Source organism: Takifugu rubripes, chromosome 15 (genome assembly GCF_901000725.2).
Source record: "Takifugu rubripes chromosome 15, fTakRub1.2, whole genome shotgun sequence".
Taxonomy (NCBI): Eukaryota; Metazoa; Chordata; class Actinopteri; order Tetraodontiformes; family Tetraodontidae; genus Takifugu; species Takifugu rubripes.
Genome location: NC_042299.1, coordinates 2814781 through 2841573, shown reverse-complemented (window position 1 = coordinate 2841573; position 26793 = coordinate 2814781). Strand labels below are relative to the sequence as shown.

Sequence of the window (26793 nt, the reverse complement as noted above, 5' to 3'; positions counted from 1 at the left end):
CACTTTTATGACTTTTTATTACCGACTAGACGAGAAAAGAATCTAAACATGTGTAAAAAAACATATTTCTGGCTCAACTTCATATTATATATTACTCCATATTGTATATTTCCCTTACATCCAACATCTATTGTACATCTAACGCTGGATCCTCCATAACTTTCCCCGAGCTGCGTTAATGGGTGTCAGAACCAGCATCTTTGACAGCTTCCTCAGTATCCTGTCAGGGAGGTAAGATCGAGTTTTTTGGGGGGGGCAATCAGTCAGTTACAGGCAAGAAGTGACACCAGGGTGAAAGGTCGTGGATGCCGTCACCTGCTCTGCTGGAAGATCGAGGCTCCGCGGCTGGTGTGAAATCATGTGGTAGATTGTTCTGTGGAGAAAAGGCCCTGGTATAGAAATGTGGGCCGGAACTAACAGGATTGGTTTTGATTCATTAGATTCTCTTTCATCGTCCTGGTTGGAATTCCACTCCACGTCTCCTCGGGCTTCACACTTTTAAAGTAGCGCTGGGGGAGGGAAGGGGGCCTGTGTCAATGATCGAGCCTTTAGCTGACAAAAGCTCATCACTTTGGAATCCTGAAATCAACATCCTGCGAAGGTTGAACTTTAGTGTCAAACCCGTGAAAACCCAAGACAGGGTAATAATGAGAAACCTGAAATGAAAGTAGAAGAGAAGGAGAAGCAGATCTACCATCAGGCTTCCATAACAAGTCCGATCCTTGGACCAGCTCTCTACTCCATCACTGGTGGGTGAAGTGACTGAGCAACTGGGAAAGATTAACAACGGTGAGAAAACCAGATTCAAGTAGAAGAAATGAGGCATTTTGTCAAAAATGAGGACTTTTACCTCTGACCTCTGAGACTCAATAGCGATTTACTTATACAGACAACTAATAACTTTATTTTCATCACAGCAAATCGACCACTTTGCTTATGAGGTTGCTAGATTTAAGCAGTTTTCCACGGTCCGTAGAAGACCGTGTTTTACAGTCAAATATACATGAAGTAGAGGGCGCCGCCATTTAATAATTCCTGCTTTATGACCCGATCTATCCCTGCCACTGGTTTCAAATCTATTCTGGCAGTGAAAGGCTTTTATTGGACCATATACGAGTGCATTAGACTTTCAGCTCATGTTTTGTGGTTTCAATTTAACTATTCGGCCAAAAGCATAGCTCACTGGCAGTTACGCTGAACACCACAAATTCACTTTCTCAGCTGACATTCTCAAGTTCTCTGCAGTCTCAAAGAATCAATAAACATGGCGTCAAATTTTTAACACTGTCTTTTATTTGCGGAACATTTAAAAACACGTGATATTCACACATAATTTAAATCTAAACCATCAAAACTTTACAAAAAAATGTACATAACGTGACAGAATGTGCCGTCTTTGGAACGCCGTTCTCCCTTCTGATGGCCCACAACACTTGTCAGGTTGATCACTGTGACCTCTGACCTCAGCACCTTCATTGACTTCTTAAGGTTTTGGCATAGACTGGCTCCAGGAAGTGAAAGGGAAGCAGCATAAAGAAGGCCACAAGAAAGACGACGCTCACCAAGGCCAGCAGCACGTAGCGGCCAATGAACAAAGTGTCCACTATCTGCAGGAAAAAGATGATTCTGATGAGCTAACATCTATTTTTTAAAGCATTTTTTTAGTTTTGTTTCACGTCGTGGCCACCAGGCGTCAGTAGAGGACTTTGACAAAGAAGGTTTCAGACAAAAAAAGCCCTGTTTGATTTGAGAAATGCATGAATGAGAAATAAAGCGGTGACCTGGTGCTTAACCTGTATCAATAATGTGACAATGCTATATTCAAATAATACATTGACGTGAGAAACAATTAATATGTATTTACACATCAGATCATCAAGAGTTGTCAGTTGTGAAGCTCAGAAAATGATGTACAGAAATGTTTCTAACAAACTATTAATTTTCCCAGAAAGGACATGTTATTAACATGAAAGCATAAAGTAAATAATAAATTCAACATTCCTGCTGTTAGAGGTAAAGTCGACACACACATGATATTAAAGAAAACAGTCACTTGAGTTTTGTAACTATTAATTCCCCATTAAATTAAAGCCCTAAGAGAAAATATGAAAACTGTTAATTAATAAATAATACCATTTAAAAAGTAAGTCATGCTTCTGTAAGATGTTGTCACTTATGTAGTAGAAAGGTTTTACTAAATATGTGCATTATTGGTACAATATTTGAAGCAAATGAGTTCCCTCCACTAAACCAGCCAGTAAAGACTGCAGCCTTCTCATGATTTAAATTACTAATCAACTTAATAGTGAACGTTGGTGTTTCTTGGGTGCAAGAATCTGCATTGTTCTCCTTGTTACTGACTCCAATTGCTGGAGAAAGTTTTCTCCTTCCAGAACCTGCAGGTTGACTGAGGAACAAGCTTCTGTCAGCTGAGATTATACTGATTACATCCTTTAGTCTACATCAAACCATGTAGCCATCTAAGTTTATCACGCAAGACCTGTTGTGGGGGTTAGGCATCTTAAAAAGTAAATATCAATGAGACCCTTTGCTTTGCTCTCTCCTAGCTATGGGATGGCAGTTCCCTGGCAGACCAGACTGGATTACTGGCACGACCTGCTGGCAATATGGAGGGTGTTCTGTGTTTTCTGTTGCTGTTGGACTAAGATAAAGCTACAGACCATGAACGAACACACACACACACACATGCACACACACACACACACACACACACACACACACACATTCTTCTCTCCAGGAGCAGGCTTATTAATGTCTAAATGTCAAACAGTTGCAGCAATCATTCAACCATTTCTACATTACAGTGAATAGTGGATATTTTTGTAAGGGTCTGGAGCTCACCTCCACCTCTTTGAAAGGGGGACTCGTCTCTGAGCTGCGAGGGAAAAACACCAACACCAAAGTGACAGTCAGGGCCAGAAAGAAGACGGGGATCACTCCGAACCTGCTGGACAGAACAAAGCATCACCCTGAAGCAAGAATGGACACAGTTTAATGCTAATGAATTCTTCAAAGCATATCGTTGAGCAACGCAACACAAATATTTTTGCATGCACATGCCTCCATACACATTCTCGAATACATTAAGCAAGTTCGATTTTGTGTTTTAAATTAGCCAACCAAACATATATGAATCTTTTTGAGAAACCCAGAAATCTAAGGGGGATTTACTTACTTTGTTGATCCCGACGCTCTCAGAAACAGGATCCCCAACACAAGAGCAGCGATCCAGATCACCGCGATCACAATCACGCCTGTGCCAACTTGTAACGCCGACATTTACAATTTTTTCCTGCCGAACCAGCAAAAATATTCAGTAAAAATGATTTTTTTTCCCTTTTACTCAAATAAGTGAAAAAAAAAAAAATCGATACGGTTAGCAAGGTTAGCTAAATGCAATGATCGGCGTCGGCAGATAGATTGTTTCTTAATTTCTCTATATTAAATTTAAAAAAAAACAACATCTAGCTCGCCTCACAAAACAATGTTCTGTTCGAAAAATTCAAAATTATTGCCCAGTTAGAACCACTCGATAGCGCCGATAGTTTAACAGCGAAACAACCACTAGACAATTACCTGCTTCTTCCTGGTAACAGAGAGGTGAACTCTGATTGGATAGAGGAATCGACGATAAGCCAATCACATAAGATTTTACTTTCATGTGCACCGAAACGCTTAATTCGGCGCTGATGAAAAGGACGCTATAACCAGTTACGTAAATCAAAGCATAGCATTTTTGTAGCCTTTTGGTTTGAACATCTTGTTGGTGTTAACAAGTGGTTATTAACTTTAATAACAATAAAAAAAAATAGAAAAATAAAAAGTTCATTCATTGAGATGTAATTTAAAGACAAAACACATCAATAGGGGATGTAAACTGAATACATTCTATTATCAAGAGACTGGAAAAGGCATAAACATTTTCTGTAACATTTACTTTACATTTTGCCATACAATTTCACAAGTTGTCCACAAAGCCCGAGAATAGTTTGCAGAATTAAACACTCATGTGACTTAAGTTGTACATTTTGCATCAAATGGGAATTGTGATCCCAACAGGTGGCGATTGCTCCGCAGCATCTTTCCAACTGTTTTGCAGCGCCTGAATAATGTAATTGTAAAGGAAGGCCGACAGGTGGCTATAGCCCCGTCCGTGATTTAGACACGTGTTATTTGAGGACGTCGAATTTGGAATTTGTACTGTTTCTCACCATCTTTGCATTAATAATCTTCACACGCCTATCCCATCATTAAAAAGCTTAACATTTCAAGCATTTGTCTTTTTAAAAGATCAATCTAAATCAGTTTACATTTACGATGAGAAAACTCAATCATTTTCAACACAATGTCAGCTGACTCCCAAAGGCAAATAGTATTCACCATTTATTAATGATTGAGGCCGCAAATATATTATTTTTAATAGTCATTGTGTCAATTAGCCACACTGCTATTGTCTATAATTTGAATGAAAGTGGATCGGGGCCATTTGTGCATACAATATTCCTTTAGGGATCAAAGTAGTCGTCAAAGTTTTTGAAAAAACTCGATCAAAACTTTTTTTTCTCGAAAAAAATGGATGTATGGAAGTATAGATAGATAGATAGATAGATAGATAGATAGATAGATAGATAGATAGATAGATAGATAGATAGATAGATAGATAGATATTATGCCTTATTCTCTTATTTTTACTGGAAAACAAGCACGTTTCAGTAAAGATAATGACATCGTTTCAACCGGCAAGGACTGGTTGAATACTAAAGCAGAAATTCGATATTTTACACGCTTTAAAAGGAACCTGCTGCATGTCCACATGGAACCTGGACCGCAAACACATTTGTGTCCACATTTTGCGGTTGTCGTATTTCCCACGGACACTGGAAGGCATCATCAGCCCGGCATTGGGGAAACGTGGCTGTGCCATGGAGCCAGGAGTGGGAGGGGCCTGGTGCGTCTGACGTCAGCGGCTGTGTGGAGGAGTATAGGCTGTGCTGTCAGCCCAGTGTCAGTCTGATGAAGATTGGCATGCAGGTAAGCTGTCATTCATTTCAATGTCAGTGTATGAGCGCAGGGCTGCAACACTCCAGCGTCCTTTCTCCCCTTTACCCCCCCTCATTACAAAAGGCAGGACATTATTCATACAGACAGAGAGAGAGGGAGAGAGAGAGGAAGAGAGAGAGTAGAGATAGAGAGGGGGGAGAGAGAGAGGGAGATGGAGGGAGGGAGGATGTAGGAGAGGGTGGGGGGAGTCGGGATGGGGGAGAACGCCGAGAGACGGAAAATAGACGATAGGCATTTCCGTGCTGGACAGCAAGATTAGACGATTTCCTTTTAATTTGTTCTGTTTCTCTTGCGTTTGGAATTTTTTTAAAAAGGATCCTCATAATTTCGGTCATGCATGTGACGTAGTCTACAGAAAGGTTCTGGGGGTGCATGATTTTGTGCAGAAGATTGTAGTTTGAAATGAATGTCGGGATAGTGAGAGGGGTGGTGAGAGCGAGCGCTCAGCTGCAGGAAGATGCCGTTTTATTTCTCTCTCTCTCTTTAGTACATCACCTTGTTATATAAGCGCTTCTTTTTAGTCCATTAAATATGTATGGTTGAGACTTTCTCCTCTGTAAACCGCAGTTATCCAAATGTAAAGTTTTGTTCGGTTCATTTGTTGACTGATAAACTTCTCTGTCGCGTTTTTTTTATGTTAGTCTTTTCAACATTTTCTTTCCATACACGTATTCTAGAGTGCAGTATCCGTGCCCGTGCACCGTGTTTGAGAGTACTGGTGATTTTGTGTTTTAAAAACAACATTAAGTGCAGACTTTGTGTTGAGTAATTTAATATACACCTATTTCCCCTTAAGGTATTCTCATTTTAATTGCGTTTTTTTTGTTTATTTATTTGTTCCAGTAGTCAATAATTTTGAGAGCGCAACAAAATTCTCTTGCAACTTTAAATCGTTTGCAGCTGTAGATTAAGTGCCATTTTAAAATCATTGAAACCCTTGAAAGTACTCAATAAGGGTCTTAAATTGACACGGCTGGATTATCCATCGACCTTTCAGTGACAGATTCAAGTTTAGAAGACTCGCTTATCAGTTAACTACACTTATTTTTTTTATGGTAAAACTGCTGTAAATTCATCCAATACAGAATCTAGTTTCATATAGTTTTCATCTTCAAGCAGGTTGGGTGTCAGCATAAATATAACACCACTGTTTGTCCATTTCATTGACAGAGCAATGAAAGGACATTAGCTTCATTAAATATGCATGGGCTGTTTGTTTACTCATTATCTGCCTCCCTGGCCAACCATAATGGTGGGTCGGACCACTTTTGCTGCCCTTGTTAGAACACGGTGTGCAGGTGCAGGGAAATCCCCAGAAGGAATTGAATTAAAGGCTCTCTTTTAAAACTGAGCCTTATGTGCTATTTAAATGACCGTCCACCTCGTGGTAGAGCAGCTTGCTGAGCGCCCTCTTACCGGGTCCATCCACATGTTGGTGGTTGTGTGCCATTCTCCATCCTGCCATCTCACCTTGCACCACGTCTCTGCGTCCTGCCTCATGTAGAGCTTTCTGACACATTGCTGCGTACACCCCTATTCTGCGCATGGAATAATCAGTGTGTTATTTTCACTTTGTTGTTTACCACCACCTCCTGTGTAATTTTATCTCGCGCGACGCTGCCATCACCCATCTCCTTGCGTGCCAGCTCTTCATTTGTCATCCTGGTGTCTATCTTTTCATCACGTACGGATTTTCCATGTGCCAAATTCTCTCAGGTCACATCATTGTGCACATCTCCTTATGCGTTACAGTGCGGTACACTACCTCCCCCTGTGCTGCCGGTGTAAACCTTCGATGTACAACTCTGCTATTTACTACCGTGTAATCTCAAAGGTGATGATTTAGTCAGGAATGTGTTTAAAAGTGCATGCACTCTCAAGTGCAGGAGTTAAATTAAATTATAAGCAGTCTCCCTCAGCGCTGTTTGTTCTTTGTTGTGTTGCACAGGCTCTACATATCACTAGATGCACATAATGCCAATTTAGCTTCCTCCCCAAACCCTGCTGAGATCTTAATTGATGATTTGTGTCATTGGACAAGCAGCCCAGGGGCATGTTTGGTGCTGCAGACACTATTTGCATATTTCCAATCCTACTATATGGGTAAATTAGAAGATGAGGTGTGGTGCTGTGCGTTCCTGCAGCTTTTGGGAGCTAATCACTAATAAAGTGATTCAGTCACACTAAATGAAGGAAGTAAGCCGAGCGAGAAGAGCATATGTTACAAACTAATTTAGGCATTTATGTATGGCCATAAAGCAATCAAGGAAATGAAACCAGAAGCAAATGTCATTTCCGCCGCTGTTGTCTGTGATTCCACCCTGCGTGGTGCCGAATAAAACCAATACATCATTTTTCAGGAGCTCTTTGTTAGTCTAATATGCCTTGCATTGCAAGATTTCTCTTCCCAGCAGTCAGACTGTGAGATGTCTAATTTGTTTTTGAGGGCTTTACTTTCTTCAATCAGGCAGGAAAAAAAGAGAGCGGATGTTCAGAATTATTCATAAGGCTTTAGTCTGCAGAGTATCCTCGGTGGAGTGGATCTCGGTCCTGTTCCAGGCCTGTGAGCAATGCGATGTGGGCTACGTCCCTCATGTTCAATAGAGCGAAGCTTAAGACAATCGTGTTGTGTTGCGTTGCATGTTTTTGGCCCGTTTGGGCCCTCACAGGTCATACCCAATAAGCCTCCTTGATCCCTGTTGCTCTGGAGGGAAGGCAGAGGGCTGTTTATGCCGTCAGATGGCTCAGCCGAAGCGACGGCCCTTGCATGCGTACTTGTGCTCATTCCACAGCCGGCACGGCGTTGGCACGGTTTTAAGTAAGCCACAGGGAACTGGGGTCGGAGAGAGACGGATCGGCTTGATTTATGTTCACAGAGAAGCGGCGGGCAGATTTAATGATCCTCCATACCGTCGATATCACAGAGCTTTCTTTCAGTGAGGTCATACAAATGTCATGAAAACACCCCCAGAATAATGGCATGGTCAGTAAGGCTCAGGAGAACCCAGAAAACCTGCCGCGCACCATTCCCAACGCATGAATGGAACATTGGAGGGAACCCTTTCACCCTGACTGAGCTGATCAGAGCTCTGCTGCAAAAACAATTCTACCTGCGTATTACAAAAGCAGACATTTGAAGGCCTTTTGCTTTGTGTACCTCCTGTTTTAATTGGACTTCACAGCTCTGGGCAGATATCTAGACGTTATTCCAAAAGACATCGATGTCTGTGTGGAATCAGCTCCACCGCGTGTTGAAAGAATTCCATAAACCGAATAAACAATCACAACCGTTTGCCTGACCTCAGCTCGCCGACCTAACCGTAACCGATGCAATATGTGCATTACATTCGCACCTCACGCATGAATATTTAAAGGAGTAAAACACAAATCCACCTCTGATGACATTATCGGCATTGACTATAGGTGGTACTTTTCATTAAATATATATATTTATTGTGTAATGTCTTTATTCCAGTGCACGGGTTGACAGCAGATAAAACTCAATCTAAGATAGTATGCCTTTATATAGAATATACGGTGAGAATAATACACTTGATTATACAGTGACACACTAACCCACCTCTGCTGCACATCCTGTTCTGTGTTCATCGATTTCCTTTCCAGGTCCAGAGGTTTGATGTTTTTGTAATAATAAAAAGACTCTCAAAAAGTCTTCTTTATTTATTTTTTGCTTTTTAAAAGAAGACAGCCTTACATGTAGGGGAAATCCATACTCCCTCGGAGTGTGTGATTGGCCGATTGATCAGGCCGAGATGTTACATTGACTCGGCCGTGCAGCTCATCAAACTTAAAAGAAAACTTCACGCGCACGTCTCCGCGCCGCGGCGTTGCCTGAAAGAGAAAGAAACCATTCAAAGGGCCGAATCATTAGGTAATGATTTTAACATGGACGCTCTGATTGCATTCTTTTTGTCAGAGAGAGGAAATGAATAGCCAGCAGGGAACATTCCATAAAATTCATAGACGTGAGGGTTTTCAGCAGCAGGGTGCACAGAGTGTTTACTGAAATAAACCTATGTGGATGTGGTACCCCCCTCCCCCATACCTACACACACACACACACACACACACATTAGCAGCGTCACCACGAGTGGCTCGTGATTCCTTTTTTTTTTTAAAGCAAAACAAGCGTCATATTTTCCAAAATTGATAGGATTATTCAAGGATCAATTGAAAAATCTAATTAGCAACAGCGTATTACACGTTCTGCCTTTAAAGTCCTTTTAGAAGGCTCTGAACCGCACGGTGCTTGTGGCTCCTGTCTCTGGCGGAATGCACATAATCCTGATAAATGAGCGGGGTTTCACACAGAGAAAATATGAAGGCCACCAGCAAATCCGGAATTTATTATATTTGAGAGTCCTCATAACAGCTGAGCTGGGCGAGGTTCAAAATATTTGATTTGAATTCAGCGGCAGATCATAGTGAGGCAGGAAAAACAGCCATGGCTGGGTGACTGCGTGCCCACATCCTCTGGAAGTGACTAATTGCACGGACCAAAATGGTGTCAGCGTCGCTTAAAACTACCCCTGGTGCCCTCTTTAAAGCTTAGAGGAGAAATGTCAGCGGTGCTAAAAATGTCAGTGGATTTATTCTGAAACACACATGATTTTAGTTTGAATCTCAAACATCTTTGGTTAAAAAGTTTAAAACTATAAATATCAGTAAAAAGCAGCCATAGGTGATATCCATACATGAGACTAATTGAAATAGCTGGAAATATTATGCCAAAATATTCCAGTCAGCTAAAATTCCAGACTTATTTTACTAAGATTATTAAGTGTTCTGGTAAAAATCAGGTCCCTTCCCTTGAAGATTGCACCTCAAAGGCGTCGCAAGCAAAGCTCTCCATTTTCTGCCCATTTTTCTCAAGTGATTACTTAATTGAAAACTAAGTGGGGGGAGAAACAGATCGCAGCAAGATGAGGCGTGCACATGCCGAGTGTGGGAATACCAAAGCGCCGGATGGGAAGAAAGCTGCCAATGTGGCTGAGGCCTGTCAGGATGTGACTGGGCTTGTAAAAAAGATGCTGAAGTGTGAGGCTGCAGTCTGCGTGACAGATGTGCAACATATTAGGGGTTATTGGACCTCGATGGATCTTTAGTACGTACTTCACCGTCAGGGAAGGGCAAGGAAACACAAATCCAGAGCCACGAGCCGCTTTCGGAATGATGGAGGTTCAGCAAGGGCAGGTTTGCTGATGTGGAGAGATGTTAAAATCAGCCCATTGACCCTGACTGTGCTGCAGTCTGAAGAGTTCTCTGCCCTCCACAAGGTTAGTTACTGCAACCTGGCTCCATCCTCCCAAAACCCTCTCCACACGTGTCAAGAGTGTTATTCTTTCGTCCACTCACAGTTCATCTTCACGGTTCGGCCTTTGCCACTTTCATTGTTTGCATACTCTTGCTTGGTTTACTAAAAGCTCTGCACAGCGGCAAGGACACACTCATTTGTTCTCTTGTGTTTAACGAACGCTCTTAAAAGAGGCAAATGACTTCTCTTTCCTTTAGATCTCTTGTGAAAGTGCCATGGTTTTATGACAGCACAGCTTCAGTTGAAGTGCACTCTATTCTCCATGGAAGGTTACATCTTTTAAAGTGTTCCATAAGACACTCCTGAAATATTAAAGAAGGGCACGCCGTTTTATTTCTATTTCAGTAAGATTTCAGGCTTTCCGGACTTTCCATTCCTCTGTGATTCTGCACTTCAGTTGTTTAGCCAACATCTTAAACATGAAGTGCAGCTAATGCTTCGCAAAAAAGATAAAAGTCTATGTGAAAAATACAATATGATGAGTCCATAGATCAACAAATTGAGAAAATTAACAGAGCTTCAAAGCCTTAAAGTATTAAAATGACCTTTCTTAAACCACACGCATAGTGTATAAAACTGTATATTAACCAATGTCACCAACGTTGGTGTAAAGAAGACAAGAAAAATAGACTGTGTAGAATGCTCATAATGTCAAGAAAATGTCAGAATCTTCCAAAAACATCATTTTTTTCTTTATCAAAATGTATTTTATATTAAATATGCAAACAAGGCATCAAGTCTAAAAATTGTGACAGAATCTATTTTTTATGATAATTTAAATGAAGCATGCAGGCGGCGCACCACAACTTACTGGATGCAGAGAATATTGAGGTTTGTTTGTGCTTAATTTGAAGAAAGAAAAAGAAAGAAAAGGTCTCCTGGAACATTATTACATTAATAAATACACCACAGCAAAGTTCTATTGTGTAAAAATCAACTTTACGCTGTCACCTGAATGAGCCAGTCAATTTTGACTAATTAACTGAGCTCAAAATTGTATATTTTTCCTTATATAACCCTCATTTCATTCTTAATTTAATTTTATCTGCATTCTGGTGATCTGATCTATTGATCTCTTTATTTAGTGCAGCGCTCAGATATTTCTTCCACTCGTTATGATCCTCATTGAGCTGCTGCATTCAGTGAAACTTTGATTTATTACGCAGTTCAAGCCAAAAAGTGTCAGAGTCCGACAGCTTAAATGATTGCATGCTGTTTTTCCTGTGATTTGCAGTGCCGGAGCCATAATTTGTCAAAGCCGCAAAGAGTGTGTTTACATGGTAGCACAGGCTAACTGCATGCCAGCTCTGATTTTAGAAGTGGTAATATTTAATGGCTTTGGAACACACGTCTGATTTCAAGCACCACTCCTTACAGTTTTTGATTTCCGTGTGATTTGCTGAAACCCGACGCATCGAGACGTGTTCCCTTTCAAGACATCATGTAAACATGTCAGACTCATAGCGTGTGAAGCCTCCCTCAATTATCATAACACACGCTGCTTTACATTAATGCATGCAGAAGGCAGAAATGGAGCAGCTTTCATCCTGGTTTATTTTTACATTGTTGTCTCCTGGTTTGAATTAAATGCTCATTTACTGTATGTGTGCTGAATAAGGAAAATCTCCTTTTCTTCTCTTAATTCAAAACTTGAATGACTTTACAGACTTTTCCCCCCACTACAAAGAATAATTACTTTTCCCGGCTCCTGAACCATAATTGGTTACCACTCTTTAATCTTATCTATGTGCACATAATTATCACAGTCATCATATTAGATTATTTCATGCATAATAAATGAAGTCAAACTGTGTTAGGGGTAATTAGCATGTGAGGATATGTGCTGTGATGAAAGATCGTATTGTTTCCTAAAAAGTTACTGAAAATGTAATCAGAGGTGGGTTTTTTTGGGGGGTTTACTGCTTCGTTTCATAGCTTGTTTTTTTTTTTTTTTTTTTTTTACTGATTTAGATGCTGCTGTCCATGATTTGTCATTTAAAATTGCTAGCTTTGCCATGTAGCCGTCCGGTGAGAAGAGGCAGGAAAAGACCAGAGCAGCGCAACAACAGCGTCACTTAAGGTGAAGCAATGTGAAAGACTTTAGCAATGGTGACACGACAGAGATGTATCAGTTAACAACAGATTCCCATTTCAGTCACGTGACTGTAACTGGCTACAGCTGTTCGCAACATCGGTAACGTCAAGTAAACCCTGTCTGATGCTAATCTCTTTAGCCGCTACCTCATCAGATCACGTGACCCTAACCTGTCCCTAATTGCACTTATTCAGAAAGCCTTCGGTGAGCCTTCATTTATTTTATTTTTGATTAGTGACAAATATCCCTACAAATAATACTCATCAAATGAATGAGCTCCCTCTATTTAATACATTAGAACCTTTCTACCCCCTTATTTGACCTGGGGTTTGCATTTAGCCTGTAAAGATAATGCAAGTTCTGTAAACCTTTTAAAGCGTTTCGTTAAAAGTGTTTATGAAGCACTAGTGAAATGTGAGGAAACAGTCTGTCCACCTTTTTGCAACCTTTGGAGACCTTAGTGAGAACTGCAAGAACAACCTCTGACACCAAATGTTTCAATTGTGATTTTTCCTGCCTTTGGCAACATTTTTGGCAACCACGCAATCCAGTATAATCTGTGCCAAAAGTTTGTAGAACCCACATGTGCGCACACACGCACACACACACACACACACACACACACACACACACACACACACACACATGCAATAGCTAAGATATGTTTGCTGTGATTATCATAAGCTGACTGTCATGTAATTAACAGTCAGATGCACTTTAGTTTCTTGTCTTAGGTCATTTCAAGCCAGTTTTATTTCATTAAAAAAAACAGATTCTGAGGTGACTCCAGTCGCTAAAGTCAGAGCAAAAGTGAGGAAGCAGTAGCTCTCTCTCCCCCCGATAATATTAAACTTATTTACAGAGCACTTTCCAATGACAAAAGAAGTTCACATATAAAAGGTTCATGTGAAAGAGGAGCGCAGCTCCTGCGCTTAGCTGGACTGATAAGCAGCTGCAGAGGTATATAAGTTAGCCCGAAGGTGTTACACGGTGTCACGTCTGCTGCGATGACAGGGAAAAGCTGTCTGAGCACCCCCCCACCCCCCCTTTGCCTCAGCCTCCTGGTCAAGGTCTCATACCTTTGGCACAGGTCTGGCATTGCTGCAGTGTCAGTCTGGTGTAAATAGCAGGTTGAAATGTGATCGCGTTGGCGGCAGATCACATTTGTTGGTTTAGTGTTAAAGAAAAGATTATTGGGGATGTGCTAGGGTGTGTGTGTGTGTGTGTGTGTGTGTAGGGGGGGGGGGGGGGTATGAGCCTCTATGCTAAATCATCAGAAATGCAAGTAGTTTCTTGTGGCGTTATTGTCAAACATTTTATACCAAAAATGTTCAGCATCGGACTTGTTGATTCATTTAAGTTCATTTTAACTGGCCACATCTCCCCCCCCCCCCCACACGCACCCAAAGCACTGGGGATGCAGGTAGGGCAATTAGATTAAACCACTCCTGAATATCATCTTTCCACATCTGCAAAACAGCAAACCCATCGATGCTGAGTCAGAAGACAAGTGTCAAACACCCCTGCCTGCACAGGCGGTGGTGCAGCCCCCGTAGCCAAGGGTAAATAGTTACTATATCCCTGAATTTCTGCTGCATCAGCTTGGGAGGCGTAAATGCCAAGTTTTTGGTCTGCCGTGATTGTGTCGATTGAGCGGGGAGGAGTGGAGCGCGTGTTCACTTCACTTGTCCTTCCACAAAGGCTTTGCGTTGACTTTTTTCACGCTCTTCGAGTGTAGCCTGACGTGGCTTCCATCAGAAACTCCCCCTCGCGGTGCTGCGGCCAGCCCGGGCCGCCTGGGACGTACCCAACATGTGCTGTGGTACCGCCTGTGGAAATACAAACATTGGATAGAATAACCGCAGATTAGTTTCTGCTCCTCTGGTTCTGCCATCATGTGCTGCGAGCGGATTTAGGGATGGTGGAAAAACAGAGAACCTATTCTTGAAGGAAAAGAGGCTGGAATTTCTGCTCTGTAACCACATTAGCTGAATCACAAGTAACACAAATTAATGAAGGAAGCGTCATTGTTGCAGACAGATGGAATCTATTACTCAAGTAATGAACTAGCAAAACATTTCTGTCGCCTCGTATAATGTTCTGTTGCATTTTAGGGGAACTATTTTATTTTGTTGTGGCGATTTAGGTGTTGCAATCTGTAAAAACTGCAAAGATGGTGTTTTTTTCTTTAAACTCCTCCCTTTGTACACTGATAGACTGCAGTGTTGTTGCTGTGGGAGTGCTGGGATGCTTACTAGAGGGAAGAGGCAAGAGGTTGCTTCACTTTTCACTCTGAACGCCACCTTGACTTCATATCCTTTTTCTCCCATTATAAGATATTTTAAAGACTTTTTCTTTACCGTTCTCACGCTTCTAATGTAATACCTAAGTTAAACATGAGGAAAATCATCCCCTTACATCACTTTAAACACAAGCCTGTTCCCTGTTCCATCAAAAAAAAGGAAGGGGGGGTTAATTTATGTTTTCTATATTCGGTTTAATAACATAATACTATCAGCCATCCATTTATCATCCACTGTTTTAGACCTTAACGGGGTCTCGGGGGGTGCTGGAGCCTATCACAGCTGCCTTCAGGCGAGAGGCGGCGGGATATCACCCTGGACAAGTCGCCAGCTCATCCAAGGGCTGACATATAGAAAGAGACGAGCATACACACTCGTATACAATGCAGAAGGGGACAGTACTAACCCCTGCAGCACCTCACCACTTTTTCCAATTGATCTTGGGTATTTGGATACAGCAGCTTTAAATCGGAGAGGTAGCATTTCAGCACTCCCCTGCAAAGCCTTCGGTTTAATTATGTCAAAGTATATATAAAATTATCTATTTTTTGGGATATTTTCTATAACTGTATTTCCTTATCGCAGTTCCACTCTGTCTGGAGCTTTTGTCAGATCTCTTGCCCTGTAAAAAAATCATCCATCCTCAAACCACCGTCCCCTCGCAGGGTCACGGGGAGGGCGCTGGAGCCAATCCCAGCCACATACGGGCGAAGGCTGGGTACGTCCCCTGAATGAGTTGCCAGCTCATTGCCGGGCCCTATCTGCGCATTTTGGCCGTTTGCTACCTTCCTTAAGGGTGCAACAGTAGTGTTTTGACATGTCCTGTTAAGAACACTCATCATTGCTACTTAGTTACCCCCCCCCCCCCAAAAAAAAAAAAAAAACCTTGGCAAAATGGTTAATTTAAAAAAAAAATGGCCAGAATGCAGAGGAATTCACAGCCAGCAGGGAAAAAAAAACATCCTTTGAGAGAGCGAAAGAGCATATGAGTGTGTGTCTAAAGGGCTTTGAAAAGGGCTGTTGAGATGATAGATGTTCACCACTCACCTCACCATTATTGCATTTGGGAAGCTGGGATAAAATGTAATATATTTGCTGCTCAGTGAGGAATATGCTATGCTAAACATCATATATGCAATGTTACAAGGTTAATATTTATAGACAGCAATGTAGGAGTGAGCCTGTGGGTGTGCGTCTGGAGCCTGACCCAACCTGAGACCTTCCTGATAGGTGCTAACCACCTAAGTTAGAAAGGAGAATAAGTGTATTTAGCTGTACATATTAATGTGGATATTTCAATTCTTCAATTCTTTCAAGCTGAACTTATATTTGTATATCTGAGATATTATCAGTTTGCATATAATCTCAATGTGAATACCCTTTTCTCCTTTTCCACATTAGCTGTCACTAATAAGATCATCCGTTTCTTATCCTACTTTTGGTTTCTGTATTCGTGCTGCTCTTGAGTCACTGAAGTAAAGGATCCACTGATCCCTTTTCAGACTGGATCTCCCCCCCTTCAAAAAAAAACTATTGAGAAAATTGAGACTGGAGGAATTTAGAGTCGCCTCATCTTGTTTGTTCAGTTTGTTCATCCATTCTGACTCATCATGACGCTGGTATTTTTAGCAATGGATTCCTCTTCTGTGTTTCCCCCCTCTGTTCCGAGGGAGCCATCGTATTCTGTGAGACAGGGAGGGAAAATCAATGTCAAATATCAACAACAGGCGATCAGTGCACAGACACAAAGGTAGGAAAGCTTGTTTCAGCATCGTTCCAGCAGCTGGCTGTGTGTTCGGAGTGTGTGTGTGTGTGTGTGTGTGTCTGCCATGTTTTGTCTGCCACAGCTGTCTGTATCAGCCGAATGCTCGTTAAACGTTGAGTTTAACCCGACACTGACGCCACACCGGCTCTGGCTACTCCTGCGGGAATAGCTGCCATTGTCATCGTTAGCCTCTTGTAATTCCCAGGAATTAGCCTGAAACAGTTGAAGTTTGACTCTAAATAACCCGTCGACGCAAGAGGAGCAACAGTTTGGTTGTTTTTCACTTTGTGTAGCAGAAAAACAACGCAGACAGAGAGTGACTTTGAAGCTTTTAAGCAGTTTAATGTCATGTTGTGTTTTTAAAAATGACTTCTGACCTTTTGTTTTAATAGAGATTGCTGATGTGCTAGTCTACACATCAACTTCACATGTGGTCCCATACAATGCCCAGAGTTAAGGTGGCCGGGTGACCTGACATCCTGTTTGTGAAGTGTTTGTGATTGTTGGACATCCTGTGATTGGTGGCACACGCAGCTGCCAGGCATCCATGCAGATTCAGCTCCTATTGTCTAAGCTGGAAACACAGACTTTATCTTTATCGCCTGGGAAGGATTTAGTGAAGTGAGAGGTTTCTGGCTGAGTTGTCAAACACGTGTGGGCGATTCTTGTGAGTTTTGGCCAGACGAGCCTCGGAGCGTTATCGTGCAAAATTAATTATTGGCCTCTTTTATTAATGTTCTTGCAATAAAAAAAAACTGCCTCTGCTTCCCTGGAATGAAATTATGCTATAATGTCACTTTTCCTATTAGCGCAGAGAGTCTGTGCATGCCAATTGATCCTGCTGTTGTCATAGCAACATGAACCACTAAACCTCTGCGCAGCTGTTGTTATGGAAGCCCTTGGAACAGCTGGCGGCTGTATCAGGAGAGGGGTTGTGGGAAGCAGCTCTTTTGGTCCTCCCTTCACACCTTGACCCCAAATCTCCCGATCATAAAAAAAGGGGGGGGGGATGGAGGATTTGGGAATTGTGAAGACATCCATCTGGAGTTTTCATCCTGCAGTACAGGTGATTAGAGACAAAGTTTAGGCAGAAAGTTGTGAATATTTAATCACGAAGGGGGCTTCAAACCCCTTTTTTTTTTTCACAAAGGAAGCGAGCAGTGGAAGCACCTAAATCCATCTCAGGCAGATTCTCTCACAGGGTTTTCCAGGTGCATCCGAGCGTGTCTCATTATTGATATTATTGCAAGTGTTGCACGATGTGCAACAATTGTTTCATTAGAAATGCGCCGTCCCTGCGAGTGTCCCTGAGATTTTCCCCGAGACTGCCTGTGGTGGGTATCAGTATTGCGGTTGCTAACGTTCTCTGCGTACTGGCTGATCCAACGATTTGTGTATCTGTGTGTCAGCGTGAAGCCGGAGACAAAGACGTAACAGAGAAGGAACAGCTATTGCTGATGAATTATTCAGGAAACAAGGACAAACATTTAAGTCTCGCCAGCTGTAAATTCCGTCAGCTTGAGTCTTTGAAAGCCAAAGAATGTCTCCGGTAATTTTAAGGAAAGAGGCCAAAAGTCTGAACGACGGCTCAAAGTCCAAGTCAGAGTCTGACATCATCAGTTTTGTGATGTTATTGGCACACACGATGTCTTTCATAGCAGCTCTTTCCATTACTGGGGGAAATATGGGTCATACGCGCTAACATATCCACAAGCTGTTGCGCTCAGATGTGCTTTTAAATAAGAGAACGTACTCCTAATCTAACAGTAACCGTAGAGAGCTGAAACACTGTTTTAGATATAGGTAGTGTGCTTGTGTAAAGGCTGCAGAGTGAGCGCTGTTGTGCATGTTGAGGAATGCTAATGTTTCCTTTGAGGCGGTTAGGTGATTAGACCTCCAGCCCCCTGGGTGGAGCCCCTCGCCGCAGCAGCTCCTGCTCTTATTTGATTTGACGTCAACAGGAAGGTCATCTAGGTCCCCTGGGGGTCATGGATCGAGTCCGTGTGTGTGTTTTTGTGTGCGTGTGATCCTACCTGGGGTCAGGGGGGAATGCCCTCTGGGAGACGGCTCCTTGGTACTGGGGGGTGTGTGTGAAGGATTAGACAGAGACTAAAATGTTTTCTTTGAGGCTCACAGAATCCTTCTGCTTTGGTCTGAGTTGGTTAGTTGTTTTTCTGTGAATACAAAAAAAACAAACTTATAGCATCTGTTAACATTAATTTTGGAGCCGGAAATCTTTTAGAACAAAAGCAAAGTTCCTAAAGAAAGTTAGGAAGTTAAAATAGCTATAACCATAAACTGTAACCCTTGAATTAAATCAGAATAGACAAAAGTGTCGTGATCTGGAATATCTGCTGTTATTGTTGTGTTGACGTGGAGTGGGTCAGAATGTCAGCAGTATCATAGTCACCCAACCTTCTGACGTGCATAAAACAGTTACAACAGGTGTGTAAACCAGCTAAACCTCATTTCTGTACCGTCCAGTTTGAATACGAATATTTCGTCACTTTCTCAGAAGAAGGCGTTGAAGTCAAACATCCTTAAGAACAAAATACAAATGAATTTGAAAGCACTGATATTCATTTTGTCGGCGGCGTTTTCTTATTTCCAGCGTGGCCGTAAATTTTCACAGGAGCGTTTTAGCAGCGTCCTGCTGTCAGCAGAAACTCTGAAGAGGAGAAAGTCTGGCCTCCTCTTGCTAATCCCTACAGCTTCATTCCAGCCCCCCCCTCCCCCCTCCCCTCCCCGCTGCGAGCCTCTGGTCGTACCCACCTACCACACACGCCGGCGTCCCCGCTGAGCCGTGCAGGTCTGGGTAAATACCAGCCCTTCAGAGGCTCTGTGTTCGTAGAGGGCTGGAGCGAGGCGACGTGGCGGGAGGCCCGGCTACTCTCCCACTGTTCCGCGGCTTTAAGTGAAAGATCAGGTGTCCCGCCATCAATGCTTGATTGAGCTTAAATCTTTTACATGTGGCCATAACTCAACCTCTCACTGCACAGAGGAATCCAAGTCCCACAATTCCTTTGACCTCCCCGTTTTCACCTTTGAGCTGCTTGAGAACATTTCGCTGCTACCAGTGAAAAGCCGCAAAGCGTCATCACGGCCAACTTTTATTCAGGCAGAACCAGCAGGTTGAGAACGGAGTCGCGCGCCTTCAAGGGAAGACTCAGATAACGAAGACAGGTTTATCTGCTTTTTGCGGTTCTTGAAGCAGACTGATTCATCCTCCAGAGCTACTGTATCAGCACTGATACTGATCCGAACGTCCTGTCAGGGTGGACGGACTGCGAAGGTGTTGAAGCCACAGGAAGTGGCGGCCGTCTTTCCTCTCTATAAATCAATGAAAACGACACTTCGTCCCTCCTTTCAATGATCTACGTATTTGTCATCTAGCGGAGACGATGTAACGCCGGCCTCTGTTTCCAGGCTCTGCGTGGAGAGTTGCATTCTGGGAGCAGAGAATAACACTGAACAGCTGCTGTGGCGTGGTGGACAACCCGACGGTGAGTCTACCCGTAAAACTCAAAAGCTTTGCTCAACGGCGGTCTGATTAGGACCCAGATATGATACAGTGGAACCAAGCTGTGCTATCAACACCCAGGTCCACTGTTGGGGTCCATGACCTTTCACCCTCATCTTAACTCATTCAATTTAAGAGAAGTGTTGCCATTTTTAGACGAGTTTAAACATATATTAGAAAAGTATGGTGACACTTTGATGGCAATTTATTTTCGCTCTTGTCTTCCTTGTCCTGTAGTGAGTACTCACAGGGGCATTAGGGGGGCTTTTGATTTAATGATTCAACCTCTAAAAACTGATGAGGGGTGCCAGGTTTTTAACCTCCACTGGTCTGGTTGCCGTGGTTATGGAAGAGGAGGCCCGAATATTGGTTTTGACACTTTGAGGAAGCCTCTTTTACAGCGTTGTAAGAACATGAATCAGTCACCTTTCTTGGAAGTGAGGTGCGTTTTTTTTCTTTACCTTCACACTAGAAACGCAGATTTTGTCTCTGTAGGTTTCATTTACACTTTAAATTAATTAAAATGCCCAATCAATCTCAGAAAATATGATTATGTGTTTAGCTGCTGTGCTGATGAGCATTAGCTATTAGAACACATTATACACTGGTCTATAGTAGCATCATAAAATTGTAAAATTAATAGACAAAGGTGTAGCTCACGACATTTCTATAAACATAATAGAAACAGATGGGCTGTAACTGCCTTCTTTAGTTTCAGCATTCTTTTTTCTGCTTTATATTTGGCACGCCTGGTATCCATGGTGACCATTTATATGTCAGAGGAGTTTTTCAGCTCAGCTTCTCCTTTACCTTCTGTAATTTGAAGTCATATGTTTAAACGGTAGCTGCATTTCCAACATTTGTATTTATTTAGAATCGTGCAGCCATTAATCGCTACTGATGAAAATCACGCCCGTGGCTGATAACGACGGAAAATCTTCCAGTCGTTTTAGCTTTCAGCTTCACAGGATCAGCTCTCAATGGTTCCCATTTCCTCTGTGTAAATCTTGACAATGCTCAAGGTGTGTCACACCTCTGACATTTCGGTGTGAAAAATGTTAGGCTGTGCCCTCTTTACTGACTCAGACACACCTTGACAGACACCGGAAGTTTCCCACCCTGTTGTTTCACGGCCACACCATCGCCAGAGTGAAGAAATGGGATTTTTGAAAGTGCAAAAGCTCAATAGTGTGTTCTCTCAACCTACACGGAGCAGGATAGCCATGCTTTTAAAAAAGCAACGTGAGTTGGCTGAAAGAATTAAGCTGCCAGTTCAGTAAATGCACCAACTGAGCTTTTCTCTTTATTGGGTTCTTTGTATTAAAAAAGGAAACTCTCAATCAACATTTTACATCAACTTGACAAAGCTCTTTGATATCCTGTTTAGTCTCTACACACAGTTATATACTGTAAATGATCATACAGGCAGCAGACAATTACTTTGGAGAATGTGTGTGTGCGTGTGTGTGTGTGTGTGTGTGTTCCCTGGCACAGCCGGCTCATGTCCTCTCAGCCCCTCAGTCTTCTCCGCTCCCCTCCTTCAGCGCGACTCCCCACCAAGGATTGTTTTACACTTAATTTTGTTAGTCTTAATGAGATTTCACTAATTAAATCTCCTCCTGGTAGGAGAGCCCCACTATCCCCCCTCCCATTATCCCCACCCCACCCCGCTCTGAACCACCATCCTGTGGTCTGATTGCTTCTGGAGCTGTTTTAGACAAATGAACTTTTTCATGGGGAACGGGGAGACTGAATTTCATGAGGACAGCGCTGTCGTACTCTGTGGATTTCCAATTTTGCACCAAGACGCTCTGCTGCTCCTGAGACAGCCAGTAGGATTTCAGATCTGATTTTTGTGTTTGAGGCAACAGGGAAAAAGTCTTTTTGATGGTTTCTAGTGGACGCTGTTTGTCAATTTCAGCTAAATAAATCTGGGTTAGAAAACAAATCCATAAAATATTTTGCACTGTGTATTCAATATGTGTGTATTGAAGGGAACCTACAAGTGCTGTCAAAACTAAAAATATTTACTTTTTATACACACATGTCTCTCCACTGGACAACTAGTTACTTGTAATGTTTATTTTTTAATTCTAATATTATATGATTAAGTAGCTTCTGTCTTCTGACACTGTTTTTATCTCGGTGAAAGAGGTGAGTTGAAACTTCCTCCTCATCTTCAGCAGTTTCAGCCCCGGTGAATCAAACAGTAGTCAAAGCTTCAGAGTTCAAGTGACAAGTCACGCGTGTTCCAGCGACGTGTCCCTAATAATAAACCCCATATGAGCCGCTGGAAGGGAAATGCTGGGGGTGGGGTCACCCCACTTCAAGCGATGAGGGCTTGGAGGTCATTGTTGAGAGCAGCCGCTCGCCTGCTATTGTGAACTACCCACTGGGAGCGACTATTGTGGGAGCCCACCTCCTGTTTCCTGTTTGAGCCCTGGACACTCAATGCCAGCTTCAGCGGTTGCTGCTTCGGCCAAAAAACCTCCCAAAAAATCCACGCACATCGAGCCGGTGTCATGGTGCTGTCTCAGATAGACCTCAGTCCCGCTACCCTTTCACACATCCACTCAATTGTTGCTGTGGTTCTCTTTGTGAAGACATTCCTGTCTTTGTGAGGACATGTTGCAGCAAGGAAACCAATGTCTTTTCCTAAATTTCCCAAGTTCCCAAAGTATTTCCTTTAGAATTTCTAAGAAAAAAAGAATAAAAATGCGGTATTTTTCCTGCTGTGGACGTCTTATGGTCAAAAAAACTTTTTTTAACCCCCCCCCCGACACATGTACATATGCACACACACACAAACACACACACTTGGTTGATCGGTGTCCCCGCTCTTGAGTGGGTGAGTGGGCAATGTGTCAGATGGAGCGTTTAGATGAAGAAGGCTGTTGCTGATCAGGTTTCTACCACCTGTCATTCAGCTTAGGAGGCAGGAAAGGGGGGTGGGGGCAGCAGTGGTCTTGAGTGGTGGGAGGGAGGCGTTGGCATAGGGTAACAGGAAAGATGCCAGTGGCGATCTGGCACCAGGCCCGAAACCTGCTGTCGTTGCAGGATCCTTATTGATCGTTGAGAGTTTTCCTGCTTTGATATCACATATCAGACGTTTTGGTCGACCAGCATTTACAGAATGTTAAAAATTGTACAGTTGACTTTAAATCCATCACTGTTGTCCACATACATTAGCGTCTAAAATGCCTAAACTGTCTGCTTCTCTGTTTATGCAGCACTTTACAACAACACAGAGAGAAAACTGCTCGAACCTGCACTAACTTAGACCAGAATTCAGAAACCCGACAGAGCGTCGGTGGAATGCCGGACATATTTTGGGCTCCGTTTAGCTCTGCTCACGGAGGGAAATTCATCCAGAATCCCTCCTGTTTCAGACTCAAAGGATTTCCACAGGGCTGAGTTTAGCCCAGCCAATCTGACAGACCTCGTTCAGTCACTTGTGACATCTGGAATTGAATATTAATCATCTGGGTTTTAGAAATTTGGAAAGGTAATGAACTTTAAATTGCCACTTGAAAAGCTGAAGCTAAAACACTTCCAGGCTGTGTTCCGGAGTCCGGCTTGGATATTTGAGAGACAAAGAAAACTAGAAGGTAAACTATCAGATAGATTGGCTCGGCTGAGTGTTCCGTGAGTTTGGGATCACAATTAGCTTCCCATTTTAGCAGCAGTGTAATCCTATATTTCCTTCCACAACTTTACCTCGATAACCACACATTCTCCAATCCATCAATATCCATTTTTCTTTTTGCCCTGGCTTTTACCCTACCAACCCTAATTGTAATTATGTTGATTTAACTTAGACACATGCGGCTCCCTCCACGCCATCTGAATGGAAGCTTATTAGCTCGAATATATTTTTTTTAGATTTATTTATTACCATTTCTCAGGGTCCCTGTCGGCATTTCCAATTACTCTTGTCGTGTGGCTGTAATTGCCTCCATGCTAATGGCCGCCAGACAATCGTGCTAAATGAGGTGAGGCCGAGAGGCTCGGAGCCCGACTTCATTAAGAGCTAATGGGATTTTATAAGGAGGACTGAAGACCCAGCTCATCAAAAAGCGGGAGATGGAAGGAAAACAAAACAGATGGAGGGGGAGAGCCAAATCACAACTATTCTAACTTAGCCTGCTCCTTCTCCTGCACTCTGATGACAAAAAGAAAGGTTAGTCTCCCTCTAAAACACCAAAAGCTAATTATGCAGCAAGACAAAGTGAAATGTTCACAGTGGAGAAATAGACTTGCTAATAAAATGCACGCTCTGGCTGCCCGGCTGTATATGAAAACGGGCTGTTTATGGTTCTTACTCTCTTGAATGGTAAAAGATGGGACTTTTGTAGTCATGGCAGAAGGTATATTTGAACTGCATATTCAATACAGTTTTGTTCCTTCCACATTTTACAAAGTGAAGGGTACAAACAAGCGTGCGTCTCCCATTTCCCTCAATATTCACTATTATTTTTCAAGCAAGGGTCCAGGAAAAACATCTTTCATAATGTAATAATTTTAATTTTTAGTTACTCTAATTTTAAATATATATTATTACCAGCATTTTTTTTACAGTGTAATTGAATTACTGACCACAAAATTATGTCTTTTGTCACATGACTGCAGAAACACGAATAGGTTTGATTTCTTTGTTTTTAATGTACCGGTAACTGCCTTAGTGCAACCACAGTACAGCATCAGGTAAATCTGCACAAGATCATCCAAAGCCAAATCTGTTGTTTTGTCATCTATGTGTCACTTTTCCTCTTCCAAAATCAGCTTAAACCTTCAGAGAAACCTTTGCAGACATAATTAAGCCCTGATCCTCCTGCACTTCTGGAGTGACATTGCTCTGTGGAATTCTGTTGTGTGCTTTTGCTCTTCCAGGATCAGTTGCTTCCAACTTTTCATTTGCCGCGCCATCTTAAAGCCGACATGGTTTGTCTGACATTGGTTCCAGCTCTGTGGCCCTTTTGGCTCTTGCTGATGAAGGAACGGCCAAATTCTATTACACGCCTTATAAACCAACGTGTTCATCTATGAGAGGCCAGCATTATAGAATCAGTAGGCTTAAGTGGTTATATGATTGTTACCACAACCATTACTCACGACTTCCTCTATAGGAGGCAAACAGCCAGAGCTTCATCCGTGTCCGGATGGATTTATTAGCCAGTATGAAGCTGATAGTTCAACAGCTTTAGATAAAATGTGTAGAATCTGTTTCAGTTTCATTTCCAACCAACTCTACATTCGTTATGTATTTGAGAATGTTCCGGTGACACATCTGAAGCAGATGACTGGAAATACTTCCCCGGACCGTTAAACAACTGAACTGTTGTTTGGGCACTCCACAGGGTTGTGTTCAGGGTCCCTTCATGGTGTGCAAATAAAGAATGGCTCACTCTTGTGAACTGTGATAATGGACTGAACTCATGTTTATTGAATCACATGTACTAGCCGGGCAGTGATGGCGTTCCAGTAAGCCAAGAATAAGCTATAGTACTGACAACTAGTACATGAGGCAAGTGCAAAACTCAAATGAGAAACAAGGAACAAACAAAAACAAATGCAAAGAGAACAAACACATTAAAAGAATAAAATCTAGAATCCAATATCAGGGCAATGCAGACAAAACAGGAAGCAAACAATACTCATAAACCCATGCTAGCGCCACACATGTTGGACCGCAACATTTGCCGCACATCTCCGAATAATCTATTAGCAAATGTAAAAAATCAAGACAGATGTAATGTAGAAGTGTTCCCACGTTATTGAAGGTGAAGGTAGAAATCCAGACCGGCAATAGCGCATGTTTAAACAAAACAACACGGGGAACCCGGCAGCTCAGACAATAGCTGATCCGAATGAAGCAACGGCATTCTTGCCTCTCCACGGGAGGTCTGTGGGAACCTATCTTCATCCGTAGATGGAAACATGCGCGATGGAGCTAGTGAGACCACAGAGCAACTTAAAGGTGTTAAGTCACCAGACATGAAAATTGCCTGCGGCTGTTCTTCTAGCATGTGGTCACTGGTGTGCAGTGAATCACCATGTAATGCAATTATGCATCTCCAGACGATGTAACACAGCACAATGTGTGACTGTCAGCAAAGTGAGCCCACACGCCAACAACTACCTTATTTGCTTTCTTAATTTCATATTTCACTTTCTCCGCGGTTCCTATTGGGTCTCTGTCTACAGTGGGGTAAGTGTGCTGCTGTGTAGCTGCTGATCAAACCAAAAGCTAAAGTTAGGCAGCAGAAATGAGACAGGCTGGGGAAAAAAACAAGCTGTAAACTCTGGTTTTGCGCAGGCCTGTGTGGAATCTTTGTCCTGCAGTTTCCCACAGACAGCTGTGAGGAATCCACTCGCTCAGGCAGATGTGTCTAATCATTTGGGCTGCAGGCTGTTTTTGTCCCTAGAATGTCGTCCGGGCTGCTCTGATGGTGGGATGATGGCTGTGGTTTAAGGCTCAAGCCTGGTAAGAACAGCTGTCCTACAGCTGCCATCGCTCCTGCTTTCCAGTGCGAGGGTGGGGGGTTGAAAAACAGTCCCAAACCTCCTGGGTCAGAGCCCTGGTATGGCGGTCTCCCTGGCAACTGGAACGGAGACAGCGGTGTTGTGAGTGTGTGAGTGTGTGTGTGTGTGAGTGCGCTGAAGGTTAAGACTACGGAGTCGATCCTCACGTTT

General features: G+C 42.7%; 2 protein-coding genes across 10 annotated transcripts in view; one reads left to right on the top strand and one right to left on the bottom strand.

The window, feature by feature from the left end:
* Nucleotides 1-1271: 1271 nt before the first annotated feature.
* On the bottom strand, nucleotides 1272-3704 carry tmem218 (transmembrane protein 218). 3 transcript variants are annotated; one of them, XM_011611037.2, is made up of 4 exons: nucleotides 3598-3704; nucleotides 3197-3313; nucleotides 2863-2968; nucleotides 1272-1607 (listed from the first exon to the last, which is right to left on the bottom strand). In XM_011611037.2, exons 2-4 carry the CDS (start codon nucleotides 3298-3300, stop codon nucleotides 1473-1475), a joined length of 345 nt encoding a protein of 114 aa, XP_011609339.2. In that variant the 5' UTR covers nucleotides 3301-3313; nucleotides 3598-3704; the 3' UTR covers nucleotides 1272-1472. The 3 variants fall into 3 exon arrangements, with proteins under 3 accessions (XP_011609339.2, XP_029704485.1, XP_003970783.2); XM_029848625.1 differs by having other exon boundaries at nucleotides 2863-2965; nucleotides 3598-3701; XM_003970734.3 differs by lacking the exon at nucleotides 3598-3704 and having other exon boundaries at nucleotides 2863-2965; nucleotides 3197-3589.
* A 1272-nt stretch (nucleotides 3705-4976) lies between these two features.
* Nucleotides 4977-26793, top strand: part of LOC101065305 (pbx/knotted 1 homeobox 2) — a 52217-nt gene continuing 30400 nt past the window's right edge. For 4 of the 7 annotated variants that reach the window (XM_029848624.1, XM_029848622.1, XM_011611036.2 and 1 more), the window contains exons 1-2: nucleotides 4977-5052; nucleotides 20007-20083. The gene's annotated coding sequence lies outside the window, so the exon portion shown is untranslated. Of the gene's footprint in view, nucleotides 5053-16435; nucleotides 16566-20006; nucleotides 20084-26793 lie in introns of those variants that run through there. The other 3 variants (XM_029848620.1, XM_029848621.1, XM_029848623.1) reach the window with 3 other exon arrangements.

What these genes read in the sequence shown, in the direction of transcription:
- tmem218 (XM_011611037.2), bottom strand. Translation starts at nt 3,300, where the DNA reads ATGTCGGCGTTACAAGTTGGCACAGGCGTGATTGTGATCGCGGTGATC. An exon ending in AGAGCGTCGGGATCAACAAA is followed by an intron (nt 2,969 to 3,196) that starts GTAAGTAAATCC and finishes TGTTCTGTCCAG; the next exon opens with CAGGTTCGGAGTGATCCCCG. An exon ending in CCCCTTTCAAAGAGGTGGAG is followed by an intron (nt 1,608 to 2,862) that starts GTGAGCTCCAGA and finishes TTTTTCCTGCAG; the next exon opens with ATAGTGGACACTTTGTTCAT.